This window comes from Ornithodoros turicata, chromosome 1 (genome assembly GCF_037126465.1).
Source record: "Ornithodoros turicata isolate Travis chromosome 1, ASM3712646v1, whole genome shotgun sequence".
Lineage (NCBI taxonomy): Eukaryota > Metazoa > Arthropoda > Arachnida > Ixodida > Argasidae > Ornithodoros > Ornithodoros turicata.
The window spans coordinates 144746451-144762308 of NC_088201.1; the positions used below are offsets into that span (position 1 = coordinate 144746451).

Genomic DNA, 15858 nt, shown 5'->3' on the forward strand with positions numbered 1-15858 from the left:
CGGACTGGCCCTTCCAGTATAGACGTGAATACATTTTTGGGGCAGCTGCAGATCTGGAGCACAAGTTAAAGTACTTTTTGAGCAGTCGCTTCACTTCTTTAGGCTTCTTGTCTTCCTGCCTTCTGATAATAAGCATTTTGAATCTCTCTTGTGGGCTGCGTAATCGAAAAGTGAATTTATGTGTGTCACTAAAACCATGTTTGCTTTATATGCGCTGTTCATTGTTTAAATTGTCACTACTCTACCACAAAGGGCAAGCAAAGGGCAAAGGGTTCCGTCGGGGAAACGACGGCAGCGGATATTGGGAATCCTGGCCGGCCTTTGTCTTGCCGGTGTTGCAAAACGTAAATGGGACAGGTTGCGGCAGACAACGAGCTCCTGATTAGATTGCGTTGCTTCCCGTCATCGGTCCGCTCGGCTCACGACACGCTGTGCTGCTTAGGGCTGTACAGTCATACAAATCTTTGGTTCTGATAACCCACAGCTCGTGTAAAAATATTTCGCGTTGTACTCCTGACTGTCCCTATGATTTCCTGCTGAGACACACAACAACAACTTTATTTCGAGATTATGAATGGGGAGTTTCATCGCCAGGGGCGACACTCTACCCTATTGCTGGTGGTGATGTGGGGAATGAAATAATGGGCCCCCTCACGATAAGGATCGAAGTCGTATGGTATCCAATCCAGAAAGGTGAAGCGAGCTTTGAGGGCAGAGCGTTGGCAGGCTCGATGTTGCCAGAGACCAAGCAATTTTGTGAGGGAGAGTGGGCGAGAGTCCAGCTCATTAAGGGATCCAGAGAGTACGGCTCGGGAAGGTTGATAGTTTGGGCAATGGAGAAGAATGTGCTCTACAGCACCGCAGTGACTGCATTGGGCAGAGTCAACTTGCCTCAAGCGGTAACGCCACTGCGCTGTAAAAGCCACACTGAGGCGCATTCGATGAACAAATGCGGCATCTTGACGAGACGTACGTCGAGGCATTCAAAGAGCCAGCGCTGGATCAACTCTGCTCAGCATGGCTAGGGGAGAATGTCGGCTGTCCGTTGGCGGGAAGCCAGAGGAGTCACGAGGCGTCTAAGGCCTGAACGACGATCTCCTCTCAGCAGCGCGATACACGTCCGTCTCCGAGACGAGAGTGCTGCTTCTGCAGCGCTGTCGGCCTGTTGAACCAATTGGACAACCAGCCTGTGCTCTGCTTCGTAGATAAGGTTGTAAGCCATTAAGGCTGCGGTCCCGCTCATCTGGTCAAAACGGCCATTTTCCGCGCAGGATATCTCCGTATCTGTGTGACTGTTTGTTAAGATATTGGTATCATTGGAGAACTGGTTCCTTTGGCTAGTGTGAACAAGAGCCCTTTTGCGATAGGACTCTCGACAGGGGACCTACAGGACCGAGAGTAAGACAATGTCCTCGAAAATTGCTGTTTATCACAGCAAGATATTCGGAAAACAAAAGAAGGTAGCACTGCCCAACCATTTGCAGCGTGTTCTTTTTTCCTATTTGAAGGATGCTGAAGGGCGATATTTTTGACGTGTGGTAATAATAATTTGTAATGGCTTCGGGAAGACTATGAATAATGGCATTTTTTCAACTGGTCGCTTTTGAACGTTCTGCTATACGGCGGCAGGCAAGAAGAACACCAGAGGCGTAGAAATACGCGTACAATAAGTTCTAGAAATTTCACAATAATCGACACATTTACAGTTGGGATATGACGCACGGAATACACGCGCTGACGACCAATGAAACCGAAACTGGTATACACCGTCTTCCGCCATCTAATGATTTGCAACCACTCGTGGTTGCAGTTCCAGAGGTTCGTGGGCGATGGCGCTGTACAACCAGTACAACCGTAAACCATTCCACGCACTGGAAACGGGCATCAGGTCGGGTTCTGGTGGACCTGTGGCGTTTTCATGCCTTCACCGCGTGTTCGGCGTATGTACGTTGATCGCGCCCCTTTGCGTTGAGAACTTTGTGTCGGTAGACTTGGTAGCCTTCCTAGCTCTGCTTCTGATGACGTTTATCCAGGATGCGGGTGTATTGCGGGGCGTGGTGATGTAATTTGACGTGAGCGCGGCATTGCATCGGCACGTCGGAAAGGAAGAAGTAACTAAATTTCAACGAAAAAGCGTACTATTTTGTTCAATATTCAGTTTTTTTCTTTTTCTGGAAACAGTGTGCATCACCAAAAAAAGCGCTAGAAGGAAACAGAGACTCTTCCTGGTCTGCAGCACTTTAGTTTCAAACAGGTGCTACAAAAGTTGCCCCTGCTTGCGACTCAAGTCGCAGCAAAGTAGCTTTCGCTTTCCAAAAAATAAAAAGCACCCTTTGTTTACACTTCATGCCAGGTATATCCATTTCATGCTTTTCGTTTGGGCACGGAGAACCAGAACTTCCTAAAATTTAAGGTGCAAGTATGTAATTCGAACGTCAGCAGAAGAGCAGTACTTGTGTTCCACGAGCTGCCTGGTGCCAATTTTTCCATGTTCCACAATTTATAATGCCGTTCGAAGCGAATTTCGCTAGTGTTTCATCGACAGTTCGAGAAGCGACGTGAGCAACGCGGCAGACACCGTGTTCAATATTCGGTATCAATAGAGAACTAACAAAAGGACTGCCTGTTGCAGTTGACACCTCGTCATGTTGCACCCATGTTTATTTGTCATGTCAACGTATATAGTCGGCCTGCACTGCGCCAGGGAGCAGCTCCATCGCTGCCACATGCGCGACGCCTTGCGGTCACATGGGTCAGAAGTGGGTAGGTGGTAGCAGGTGGCAGTGGGCGTTTTCCGCACTGAGGATGGCGGTTGTCCTTCGCTGCCGGTTCGAAAAAATTGAAATTCTATGCGAATTCTTTAGGAGTTCAAATCTGAGGAAAGCTCTATGAGAGTAATCACGCATATAGCGTGCAAGGGACCCTGGACGCGATCAACAGTGGGCCAGTCATTACAGCCAAATATGTTGCGCAAACAGGAAAGCATGCTTACGACGTCGAGGTGGAGGTAAGTTTACTTTTCACGTTTGTTTGTTCTTTATATTATTTTTCTCACGCTGTCATGCTGGGCGCCCCGCTGGGTTCGATGTTAACTAAGTGTCGTTTCACACGATGCATCTTTTGTTGCACGAAACTTGGTTTCACGAAACAGATGCTCCGTGTGGAATGGTCAAACAAAGATGCGCAACTCAGTTGCGCATCTTCGTTTGGGAACCGCTTCTCGTGCAATTCACCGGCATCTCCGACGAGCATCCTGTCAATCATCGACATACGTCAGCGAAGTTTGTCCAATGACTGTACACGTCGCACCCACGTGACGTTGAGGCGTGACATGAGACGCGGAGAGACAAATTTGTCAAGAAAAAGAAAACGGCGGAAGGAGTAGCCGGCGAAGAAAACGCGGTGTAAACGCAGGTAAGCGCTTGTCAATTACCCGTTGCGAGGTTGTCCTTATAACTTTATTAGTACTGTACATGCTAGAACGTGTTTGCATTTGGAAAGCAGAACCTGCTACAACCTGCTGCTCCGGGGAAAGAAAGTCGTGCATTGTTGACGGTAATTTAATTGCTTTCAGTTTCACTGGACAACCAGCGAACTGACAACCAGCGAATAATGTTGGAGTTCTACAAACAGCATCAGTTCCTATTCCAGCCGAAACATCCTGACTACAAGAAAAAGAGTCTGCGTAGCGACACATTAGCTGTATTGAGCGAGACGCTTAGCTGTCCGGGTGAGTCTGGTGCGTAGTTGAGACGCATTTTGTGTCATGAGTTTTTTACGCAGTACCGGAAATAAAGTCCAAATTCCACGCGCTACGAACGTATTTCAATAAGGAGCACGCAAAAGCTCTATGCGGATATGCAGTTTGTGAAAGGCGTTGGCGATCCGGGGCCATCTGTAGACTCACTCGACTGCACTGCACTGCACCCAATATGGTAGGCCCCGTGTTAGAAAATACACTGTCATGTATATAATGGAAATAGGTAGGGAACGAACAACTAAAATTGTATTAGTGCCCTTTTTGAATGCGCCGGACTATTACGTATGTGCTTATGTCAGATGTTATCATAAATAGTTGCACTTGCAGGATTTCTATTCACAGGAGGGGGCAGAGGGCGAAAGCTCGCAGCAGAGAGACAGTGCAAGTGACAGTGATGTGCAGAAAAGCTCACCACCATAACCGCCACGACTAAAAAGAAGGCAGAGTCACAACCAATTAGGGAGCAAGTATTCCTGAGAGCATTGCAGATTCTGAAGGATGGTGCCGACGTGACTTCGGAAAGTGCATTTGGTGCTACTGTAGTGGATGCCATGCAAGGCATCGACGAGGTGAGAAGGGACCTGCTAAAGTTGAAAATAATGGAACTGATCTTCCAGTTTAAGTATAACGCACAAGTCATACACAGCACTGACACCACGTAACATTTGTCTTTTGCTTCAAGTTTAATACTACACATGTAGAAAAATGGTAAACTAATCTTGAAAAAAGCAATTGTCAGGCTTCCTTATTGCGTACAGTCAGCGTGTACTTAGGCGGTCGTCCTGCCATTCTGTGGCACCCGCTGCAGAAAAGTAGGCACGGAACGCTTCTTGTACCCTGCTGGCTGCGGCAGATGCGTGATAGCCCCTTTGTCTGAGCTGCATCATGGTACCAGGTGCCCTACATTCACTTTCAGCTCTGACATCCCTGTGAGCCCCTCCACGCCTCAAGAAGTAGTCGAGAGCACAGCACGCGAGTACGATTGTTGTAGCATTATTTGGTGCTGCCTGTATTGGCTGGAGCAGGACCCTGAATCGCTGGGCAAGCACACCAAAGAAGCTCTCCACAAACCTGCGAGCCCGAAAGTGTCTGCAAAACGTGAAGAAACAGTATGAAGCTTGGAAACTTTAGCAATACCTGGTACATGCAATAACCTGAACCATGAATGATGGTATAAAAACTGTGTTTCAGAATCTCTACAGTTAATACCCATAATATTTAAATCAAGCAGCAGTGAGATATGAACCTGCTGCTTTCTATTGACATGTCGGGGCCTGGATACGGTCGCATGACATTTTCCTCCAATGAAAAGGCAGCGTCACCAATAAACACATCCGGCTGGAGCCGTACCCTACCGATCAGTTCACATGTTACACATCCAAAATTAGAAACTGTGTCGTCACAAAGAATGTTTAGTCTGAATACCTGGCAGTGGCTCAGGTGGGGGAAGGCTGAGCTCCCCTGCCTTAAATTTCTTATAAAATTTTGTTTGTTTGAAAACTGTCGAATCATGTACACGTCAATTCGTGCCTGCATTTACGTACAAGGCCTAGAAAGGAGAACATATTTATGGAACTGTAAGTATTGCACGAATGTATAAGGGTTTAACTAAGCATGCAAGCATGATACAACGATGTATATATAGGTACATACGTTCAGGTCAGCATCAACCACAGCGAATAGCACAATGCTGTGCTTCCCCTTATAGTTGAAATATAGCGAGCCGCTGTTTGATGGATAGAACAACTCTACATGCTTCCCATCCATGGCTCGAAGGCAGGGTGGATATTGCCAGAGCGTATCGAAGCGGTCCGCAACCTCATTCCATTCTTCTGGACAGGCCGGGAGTTTGACATAACTGAAGCACAAGGGTTATATCTTCTAATTATGTCCATGACAAATAATTTGTGGAGCGGGCCATACCTGGTAGTGAGGCATTCAATAATTGCAGCACACGTTCTATACATAATGTTGTGTGCAGTGCTCACTCCAACCCTATATTGGAAGTGGAGGGACGACAGGGATTCACCAACATGTGAAAAGTGTATTGATTGCCAAGTCATCATGCTCATGGAGATACCACATAAATGAAGGCGCTAACCTGTGACAAGGCGTCGTAATGTTATGTCCGACTGTTCCTCCACAGTAATAGCATCCCTGATGATGGTATCCTGCCTTTGTAGCTTGGCAGTAACTACTTGTACAGGCAAAAACATCAGGTGTCATGCGCAATGCGCAAGTAGCGTCGGTGGGCGGTGGTGTCCGTGAGGAGGTCGTTAGTAGTAAAGGAATAATACAACTTAACGAGCAACTTGACACCTTCCTCCTCTCTCACCCCCCTGTTACCCCCAATTTTGCAATTTCCACTCCCACCCGATTTTATTTTTTTTGTTATTTTCGATTTTCCGCTTAAAATCGCTGATACACGCATAAGAATGCGATAATAGAGCGTATAATATAATTTTCAATCAATAAATTCAATTACTATTCATTCCAACAAGAGAGAGAGAGGAGGAAAATATCAAATTATTGTTAAGTTGTATTTTTTCTATAATGAGATTCTAGAGATATGAGAAGCGCACATATGCATAAATACACTTTCTAAACTCATATCATAATTCAAGTCATTACTATACATATTCAATTCATTACTGTGTCAGTCCAGGTTCGGTAACAGCATCAGCCCATGGGCGCCGTCATTTGCAAAGCGTCACACCATGCAGGTCGGAAAGCATCACGTCAGGTGGCAGCACCGCTGTCATCATGGTGACTTCCGTGGAATGCAGAAAAAAACGAACCAAAAAAGTGCTAACGAGGGGAAAACACGCGCGAAAACAGGCACACACAAGATTTTCACCATCGCGAACATGTGCGGGCATGCACCGACAATAGCAACAAGGGAACTGCGAACATGTTTGGGCATGCACGGACAAGAATAGCAAAAACAACAAGGGGAAGACTTTCTACTAATCGCAACAAGGTAAATCGCCAAACATACACTACTCCAATACACGCTGACAAGTAATCGCAGTTAGGGGGTAGGTAAACGCGACAACAGAAGAAGTATTAAAACGACAACTCACCGACATCGAAGCATATCTGTATGCACACACCGCCCTCCATCTTCTTTACATGACTAAAGAGTTCACCATCACATCAACGGTCACGATACGAGCGACGCGCCAGACGTCCGCACCCGACGAGAGGCAAACAGAAAACTGAATCTGGCGCCCTCTTCGCGGAGCATACGTCACACGCGCGCGCGCGCGCTCGCAGCGCCACCACGTCTGCCGTCGGACGTTTCGGTTTTGGTCTCGTCGCCCATCACGTCTCGCGCATGCGCTTCGAGCACGGTGGTGGTGGTGCTGATGGATTCGCTTTCGTTCTGACGCCCATTTCTTAACGTTTTTTATTTGGAAGCGCCGTATAAAGGGAGAGCGCGCTATCCGCGCGTTATCATTCAGACCAATACTTGGAAATGTTCAGTTACCGCGCTTTGCAAACTTGCCCCCGTATCCACGCTTCTTGGGAAGAGGTGGAGAATGACTGTTTCAGCAAGGAGAGTCCCCGAAACGAGCTTGTCATCACTGCTTTTCGCTACGTCATAGACATGGTGGCTTTTGGCAATATAGGAAAGATATGCCAAGGTCCCCTACAGGAGATGGTGCGTCGGATATACGCCCATTACAAGAACGTCTCTATAAGCGTTCAGGATGGACCCTTCGGAGTGATCAGTGAATTTTTGAAGTCGACGAACACCGAATTCAACTACGTGTCTGCAGACATCGTGGACCTCCTCGCTCGCGCCGTTGCTCATATTAAGTATTCACTGCGGAACCAACATCACCTGCAAGCAGTCTACATTGTGAATTTTGTCACTGATTTATTGAAATACCGTTTAGTCATCGAAATGTAGCGCATTAAACAGCGTGAATAACTTTGACGAGACTCTGTGTTTTTTTCATGGAAACATCTTTATTGAATAGAAACATATAGTCTTCCCTTGAGCATCCCCTGTTGAAAAAAAGCCAAATAGGTTGTATGCGATCCTATTTATCCTATACAAATTGATGTAGGATCCTTTATGTCCTATTTTGTATCATGTGGGAAAGTTGTGGGATCCTACATGTCCTATATTCATTCACATATAGGTGAGTCATACGATCCTACATGTCTCATATTAGGCTATGTAGGAGAGTTGTGGTGTCCTACTTGTCCCATATGCGGCAATATAGGAGAGTTGTAGGACACTACATTGCCTATATCCGGCTACGAGGAGACTTGTAGGATCCTACAAGGCATCAAAAAGGAGCTATAGCAGATCTTACGTGACCTGTTTGGTTTCATGTGGGGAGGACGTGGGGAATTATTTTGAGATATGGAAGTGATATATTAATACAGCAACAAACGTTATTTGATTGCATATATATATATCCTTCAAAACTGGGGCCCAGAACGAACTAGTCATATTCAATCATGTTTGCCATGATATATTTTTTTCGGGTGAAAACAACTGAATGGACTGGTTGCATTCATTTATGGAACATGCATAGAGTATGTCCATTACCAGTCGACGAAATATCAAGCATACAATGATGCGTGCATCCCTTTCAGTGCTATTTAAGCACAGACTTCGACAGCAATGCGCAACCGGTCGAGGTGGCGGGTGAACCCCATCGAGCGACATTGCGGTGTCGATGGGGTTCTCGGTCTAATATCTAGGACTAAACCTGTTCTAGCAGGACGCGGTTTGTTGTGACGGATTCCCCAATCCTTCCCCTTCACGTGCACGCTCACGGCTGGCAGGAAATCCTAAAAGTAGTCGAGATACTTGGAAATTCCAGGCCTCCGTCTGCACTTCCGATAATTCGGAGCTCCGTAACATCCGCCCCGCTAGTCAGGTCGACGCCAGAATTTCCGTCCTAGTAGGACTTGAGTCACTCTACGATCGGTCAAATGGAACCATGGATCGGTCTTTAGCGGTTCGGGGGTTGTGGGCAGAGACGCCTTCGTAACTCTGTTTTTCTAAACTTTGGGGCCCTTTTTCGGAAGGAAGCCCGCGTCGGACAGTTTTCATCTTTCTGGAGTGTACTCGCCTCAACTCGGTGAACGTGGCAAAATTTACTACAGCTGTCAAAGTCTTCTGGTTCTCGTGCTACCGGTTTCCGTGTTTACACTCCTCCCAATACATGGGTCTGCCGGCCGTTTTTGTCCTAAAAACGTTTCCATTGCACCTACAGAGTCGTGTTTGACATAGTTTTGAAGCTCTCGACGTGCTCTTACTAACCGCTTTAATGCCGTAAGCGCGCGACTTTCCGTTCCCCAGATATGGGCTTTGGAGTTGGAGGGTCATGGCGCTGGCGCCAGCAAGTCTAGCTGACGCCCGCTCGGAGACGCTTCCGTGTGTGCCGTTCCTTTAGTGCCGTAATCTCGCTTACCTAATGTCCAATTTACTGGAAATTTTGGATGCGCGTTCTCCGTTCTTTGCTCTACAACTTTTCAATTCGCACCCCCCGTCTATTTACTACAGGTTATGGCGCTATTCCCGAAATTCCTTAGGCTGACTCTCCTTCTGCAACCTTCGTCCCTGTTTTTAGGTTTGAACCCTGCGGGAGATGTGAATCACCTATTAACGGATTCGTGCACTCCGAACACCGAACGGCTACAAACTTGCGGGATCTTTCTATCTCTCTCCATTCTCGAGTGAGGACAACATGACAACAGCGGCTCGTTATACATGGGGCTGGGGGCATTTTTTTCGATATCGGTTGTTTGTTGGCGTAGAAATATGATTGAAGACTTATTTTGACAGGGAAAACGTCCTCTTTCCAATGGCGCTGGTCGCCCGTACGCGCGACTTTCTGCTTTCTGGATGTAGCGCGAGGAGAGCATGGAGGAGACGAGGAGAGCCGTTACAGGCGGCGCGGCCTTGGAGCTTGGAATGCCTCCAGCTCATTTGAAAGGGAAATCTTAGAAGCGTTCGGACGTGTGTCCAGAGAGCTCTCGTTCGGGAAGCGTCTTTCGTCGTAGTTTTGGTGGTTTTGGTGCCCCGCAGTGCTGTGACAGTATTTCATGCCTTACTAGTGGTATCTGGACCTGTTTCTGTGTGTGTACCTTGGAAGACCGCAAGCCGTTGGATTTCGTGAATTGAAGGTTAGTTGTGTGCATGTAATGCCATGTTTCGTGCACCTTTTGCTTGGTATTCTTCCTAGCGTGTGGGTTCCTACAACTTTATCCGCTCAGTGCGATTATTACCCTATTGTTACCTATTGCCTTATCCTCCATTTGTAATCTTGTGCTCTTACCCTGTTGGTTAACCTGTATCATTAATTAACATCAGGTTGAAGATATCATGTGTGATGCTTCAGCGGCCCTGCTACAGGGTACCGGTGCTCTAAAGATACAGATCTTCCATTTTTGGTTATTAATTCATAATAACTCAGCTTGAGCCATGCATATTTTCCCTGAGTGTGGAAGAAATATGCACAGAATATAAATAATCGCGGATATTATAACTCAATGTGCATTGTTTTCACCCTGTTCAGGTAATGCCTTACTGACACCCTTGCTGTAGCCCCAGTTGTCATAGTTAATTGATCTTGCTGCTAACAAACAAAACAATTGTCTTCGGACCTCAAGTAACAGCATATGTGGGAAGTCTGGTTAACCTGTGCACGGGTTTTGGCACATTTTATGTTACACATAATGTATTATCCCTTGTTAAATCTAGCTTCCTAATTCGCTTTATTGTTTCAGGTGCCTCCAAGAAATATATCTTAGAGCTATCATCTAGCATGATCTGTAAAGGTGTTGAAGACGCTGTACATCAGGCAAGAGTGTGATTGTTCAACAGACATGTGAGAGGGATGATGAACGATATCAATAAAAAAAAAAAAGAAAGAAGCTGCATGATTTGTTATTTCCTAATATACACAGCACAATAGGGTGCACAAATTATACGGGATCACCACGAGAGACTTGGTATTCCGCCATTTTAGCGTATATGTAGGAACCTATTTGCATGTAGGACCCAACGTAGGTCCCGCAATCAAATAGGATCCTGTTTATATGTAGGATCGCATTTGCATGTAGGTCCCACAACCAAATAGGATCCTGTTTATATGTAGGATCGCATTTGCATGTAGGACCCACAATTAAACAGGATCCTATTTGCATGTAGGTTCCTGCTTCATGTACGACCTGGTGTCATAATACCATATGGAGTCAAGTAGGAATTTCCAACAGGGTGTCGATAGATGCTCGCACTCTCCCTGACTTGCTCGATCTCATACGAACAGAACATTACGAGAAGATCGGACATGCCAAAAAAGGTACGGGCAATCTTCATCGCAGCGACGTCATTGCGCGGGTCACTGCACCAGCGCGATGTCGGAATGGTCATTCTTTTTATCCATCAATTCCGCCACCACACTGCCACGATGATCCGTGCTCCTCCTGTTTTCGTCTTTTTATCGCAGTGTCGACTTTATGCTTGACTACCGGGCTAGAGTGATGGTGCAATAGACAGTCTTTTATACGTCGATTTCACCAAGGCGCGCGAAGGACTTGGTCTTCTGTGTTACTCAATCCCCGATAACGTTCGAGGGCTCTCTTCCGGGTTTTCCGGTGCTGCAAAAACGAGAGTTTTTGTTACAATGCATTGAGACACAAAGAGCGGAATTTACCCTCGTATTCGAAGCTGCCGTAAGAAAAGGAACGTACGGCGTCGACCACATAGCGCTTGTCATCGTAGGGGACCAAGCTCTTCTTGACTCTCGAAATGGTGTAGATTGTTTGCTTTATGCTCTGGATGGTGCACTGCTTCTGACAGACTGTCCTTTCATTGAATAGAGAATCTCGGTACACTTCGTGTAACAAGTGTCTCCTCCTCCCGTTTCGTCTTTGAAGTACCCAATCTGGTTCGCGTGCTCGGCGTTGAAAAGTGGATGGTCAGGTGGATAGGAGGAGAGATCTAGCTCGTGCTGAATTTCCATCAGCTGCTCTACGAGGCTCTCGCACGTGAGAGCAAAAATTATACTGTCCGTATCTCCATAGATCAACTGCACTGAACAGGATAAGTGAGAAAAGAGTGACTCGTAAATGGAGCTGTACATTCGGACTTTGGATATCTCTAAAATGGCAAAGCCCACGTAAATTGGGTGCGTGCATTTGATACGACGCTGTTTCATCTCGTACAAGATGCACTTGTCACTCAGGATGTGGAAATGCTGGAAGTCGACGGCACTAGCTTTTTTGAGCGCACTTTCTTTGTCGTAGGCTATGGTGTACCTCTTCATGCGTCTCACATTTTGAATCGTTTTCCCGAACGTGCTATTTGTTATGGTCTTATACAGTAAACGCTCGAATTTTGTGGTTGAGACATTCCTCAATGCGAGGTTTCTATGCACGAAGACGGACAAAAAATTGTCTTGGCGGAATGAGAGGATGGCGTGAATGTGTTTTATTTTCATGCCCAACCTCACGTAGAGAGCGTGCAGATAATAGTGCACGACATAACTTTCTTTGTCGTAACATATCAGTAACAATTTCCTCCTGGGTGGCGCGTTCAGTGCCAATGCCTCCTTCAAGTTCCTTTGGTAGGGGGATAGTTCACCCTCGTCCACGGTTCTGTGTTCGGGTGCCAGAGGGAAATTCCTCATGAGCGCGTGCAGTTCTTCGGGATTGGACAGGTCTACCACGTACACGTAGCCCACTTCTGAATCGTGAGGAATTTTGAGAAAATCGATATCGCCCAAGCTGGAAGGATCGACCCACTTAAAACCACCTGTCGGAAGATGGAAAGTCATGGCATAAGCGTACAAACTGTTTACATCTAAGTACTGAATCAATTTTTTCTCTTGTTGAGGGTCGTAATCGTCGCATCCCTCGTGATTAGGCCGACAATATCTGTGGAAGCTGTTACAAATGCCTCCCCTGATTCCCTTCTCGATCGTTTCGTACATCTCACGATCGCTCATCAGCTCGAGTTTGACTTTGGTGAGCTTCAGTGCGCTGCTCCACGCGTAACTGGCGAGGGATACGGTGCGTAAGATATCTATCGCATTCGTCTCTAGCGTAATCTTCCTGAAATACAGCACGACGTCGCAGAGCTGACAGGTGTCGAGCGTGACGTAGAGACGCGTGTGATCGCCAGGGTTGCTACATTCAAAATATTCAAAAATATCACGGGCGTACTGATAGTCCTCGTCCGAGATATCTTCATTGTTCAGGTCATTTTTGAAAGCTTCCTTTGGCGGTAGCGCGGGCAAATCGTACGCTTCAAAACTGTCGACGAAGGTGTACGGATAAACGCCTTTCTTTAGGAGACAGCGGAAACGGTCATCAAACATTTGGCGCGTACAAAGGAAGGCGCTTTCGCCACCGCTGGTAAGTAGCGTTTCCACCAGGTTCGACAAGGAGAGGTTGAAAAACTGTGTGGTATCGCGAAAATGGAGGTCGTCAATGTTCAGCCCTCTTATCTTTTCCGAACTCGAAGCTAAGATCCACGGTTCACCCAGATTTAGAACGTGCATGTGGCGGAGAAGGGAGCTCAAATCGTATTGCAGGTTGTGCACGAACACGACGAGTTTTTGGTGTTACGACACGTAAGGTTACACGTATCACACAGCGTCGCGACAAAATTCGAGGATCCGGGCTCTACGAAGCGGGTGTGGTCGTGATGCGAGACCTTCCGCGTGTGACTGTTAAATTCTACCCCACAATATTTACAGTGTGTTGCGCATTGGTGACAAAGGTGGTCTTTCGGACTCATGACCAACGGAGAGGGGAGGCGGTTCAACCTATCGATTTGTTCGCTAAATCCCTTGAGCGCGAGCAAGCATTTTGCTGCCGCGTTAGGTCCCAAATACCCATCTGCGTCCATTATTTTTCCATCGCAACTTCTTACTAGAACGATGCAGTACGAGCTCATCCTGTGCACACTCACGGCGTCCTTAACGAACGCGTTTTTTTTCCAAAACGCTTTCTGTGTCCAGTACCGTGAAATAGGGGTAGGGATGCATGTACTGCATCTTGGTGAAGGAGATGCTTTCTCCCGCTTTTGGCATTTCCAAAATCGTTTCATTTACGTCTCCGCATAGGCGTTCGTGTTGCTCCAACGCGTCTCTCGTTAGGTGCCCCTTGGTGCATTTCTCGCAATAAAAATAGTCATTTCGTCCCATGAAAGTGGTAAAACTCCTGATTCCATAGAAATGACCCCTAACCACGAGCAAATGTACTTTATTCGTATACAGCATAGAGGGAACCCTCCCCGTGCTCACCGTCGACGTTTGCTCGTCGAACACGTAGATGTACACGGAGGTTTTGTTTTTTCCCTCCCACAGGGAAATGTCTTCGTAAGCGACTGGGAAGCAGGGCAGCCAGTACGTTACGCGCGTCTCCGGATTCGTAGGATCCATGTATTTTCTGTATCTGACGCAATCGTTGGGGTTATTTTTTAGTGGATGTAAGAGCGCCAGCACGCTATACTTGAAACACTCATTTTCGTGGTTCCACGGCAGCTTGACGTATGTCAGGATCCTTCTTTTTTTCTTTAAGGACGCGGGAAGTTGGATAGTGCACCCAATCCGCTTCGGTTTCAAACGTATTATCTTTAGGTCGACACATTGAACGTCTTTGGAAGTGAAGCCCGACCCTTCTCTCGAATAGTTTTTGACGCGTTGCGAGGACTCTGCGATGGCAGCATTTCACGCGCCTTCGATTTCTTGACGGTTATGAACCACTCTCATGTGAAGGTTCACGTGAAGGAGGTGCGAAGTTAACCCGTCGGCTCCGTCCTTAACCATGAGCGCCTTCGAGCACAGACATGGGATAAGCACTCATGGGATCATGGGAGCACTTCATGGGATAAGCTTCCAGGACGCGCATGATTACAGGAACTATGCTCGGTAGATAGAGTCGCAAATCGTCAACGTTGTCGTCGTGCGGGGAACAGAGAAGCGTGTACCTAGTAGCCGTTCCGTCGAATGCCTCATCTGTCACAAAAAAGGAAGGAATCGTCTCTCCGTGACGGAGGGATGGTTCTCTACGACGTGTTCTCGTAATTCTACGATTCTGAGACCCTCCACGGGGTCATCTTCCCCTCGAAATTCTGGGCTTGCATCTGGTGTCTCAACTCTAACCCACCCAGACAGAGGAATGAAATCTGCATACGACTGATCCCCTTCCCACATGAGTAGTTCGTCGTGCCCATCTAGGGGCTCGTCGTCGTCGTCGTCGTTGTCATCATCTGTTTGATTTATTACAAAAGACGGACTGATAACTGTTTCGTCGTCGTCATCATCATCATCTGAAATGACTATCGGGCTGTTACCGAGATTCTCTATTCTAGCCTCGTGTTCTCTTTCTACGGCCACGAGCATGGCGTCGATGGGGCCGTACTGGCATACGAGGCAGCGTGGCACTGCGACCAAACAAAATCAATACGAGATTCCCCTCTAAAGAAAAAAAAAGAACACTCACTCTTCCTTCTTGATAAGAAACACTTGAGGTAGTAGTTGTTTTTGTTGATGTTCCTTTTTTCATCACGTTGCTTGTGTTTGTTGTAACCGTTGTTTCGAAGCACGTTACCACGTGCAAAAAAAATAAAAATAAAAAAAAATAAAAAAATAAAGGAGGGTCCAGGACGAAATCAAAAGCACCGTTAGGAAGACAACTTTTCTTTAAAAAGTATCCTAACCTAGCGTCCTTGTCCTACGTCCTCCGCATCATCCTCCGAGCCGTGGACCATCAACCTGCTGATATAGAATCACGAGAGTGATTCTCTTGCCAAAAATAAAATAAATAAAGAGCTTACTGAATTACGAATTGGGATCCGCTTCGCCTGTGCGCGTAGAGATTCTACTGGGAGATCAGTTCGTGCATAATCCCCTCGATCATTCCAGTAGTTAGGAGGATGCCCTCATCGACATCAAGGTCGGTGTGGTCATCCAACAGGCTTCTGGACACTGCGAAAAGCTCCTGATCTGCAGGGTGACGATGCAGACCCCTGCTCTCCCATTCCGCATTGTAGTAGGCGAGGAGGATGGTGTTGAGGGCCTCCTCAATGACGTTGTCCAAGGTGAAAACCAGAAACTCTA

General features: G+C 46.9%; 1 protein-coding gene across 1 annotated transcript; it reads right to left on the minus strand.

Moving 5' to 3' along the window:
• Positions 1-11559: 11559 nt before the first annotated feature.
• On the minus strand, positions 11560-13293 carry LOC135386401 (uncharacterized). The gene has a single exon (XM_064616319.1). It carries the CDS (start codon positions 13291-13293, stop codon positions 11560-11562), a length of 1734 nt encoding a protein of 577 aa, XP_064472389.1.
• Positions 13294-15858: the final 2565 nt, after the last annotated feature.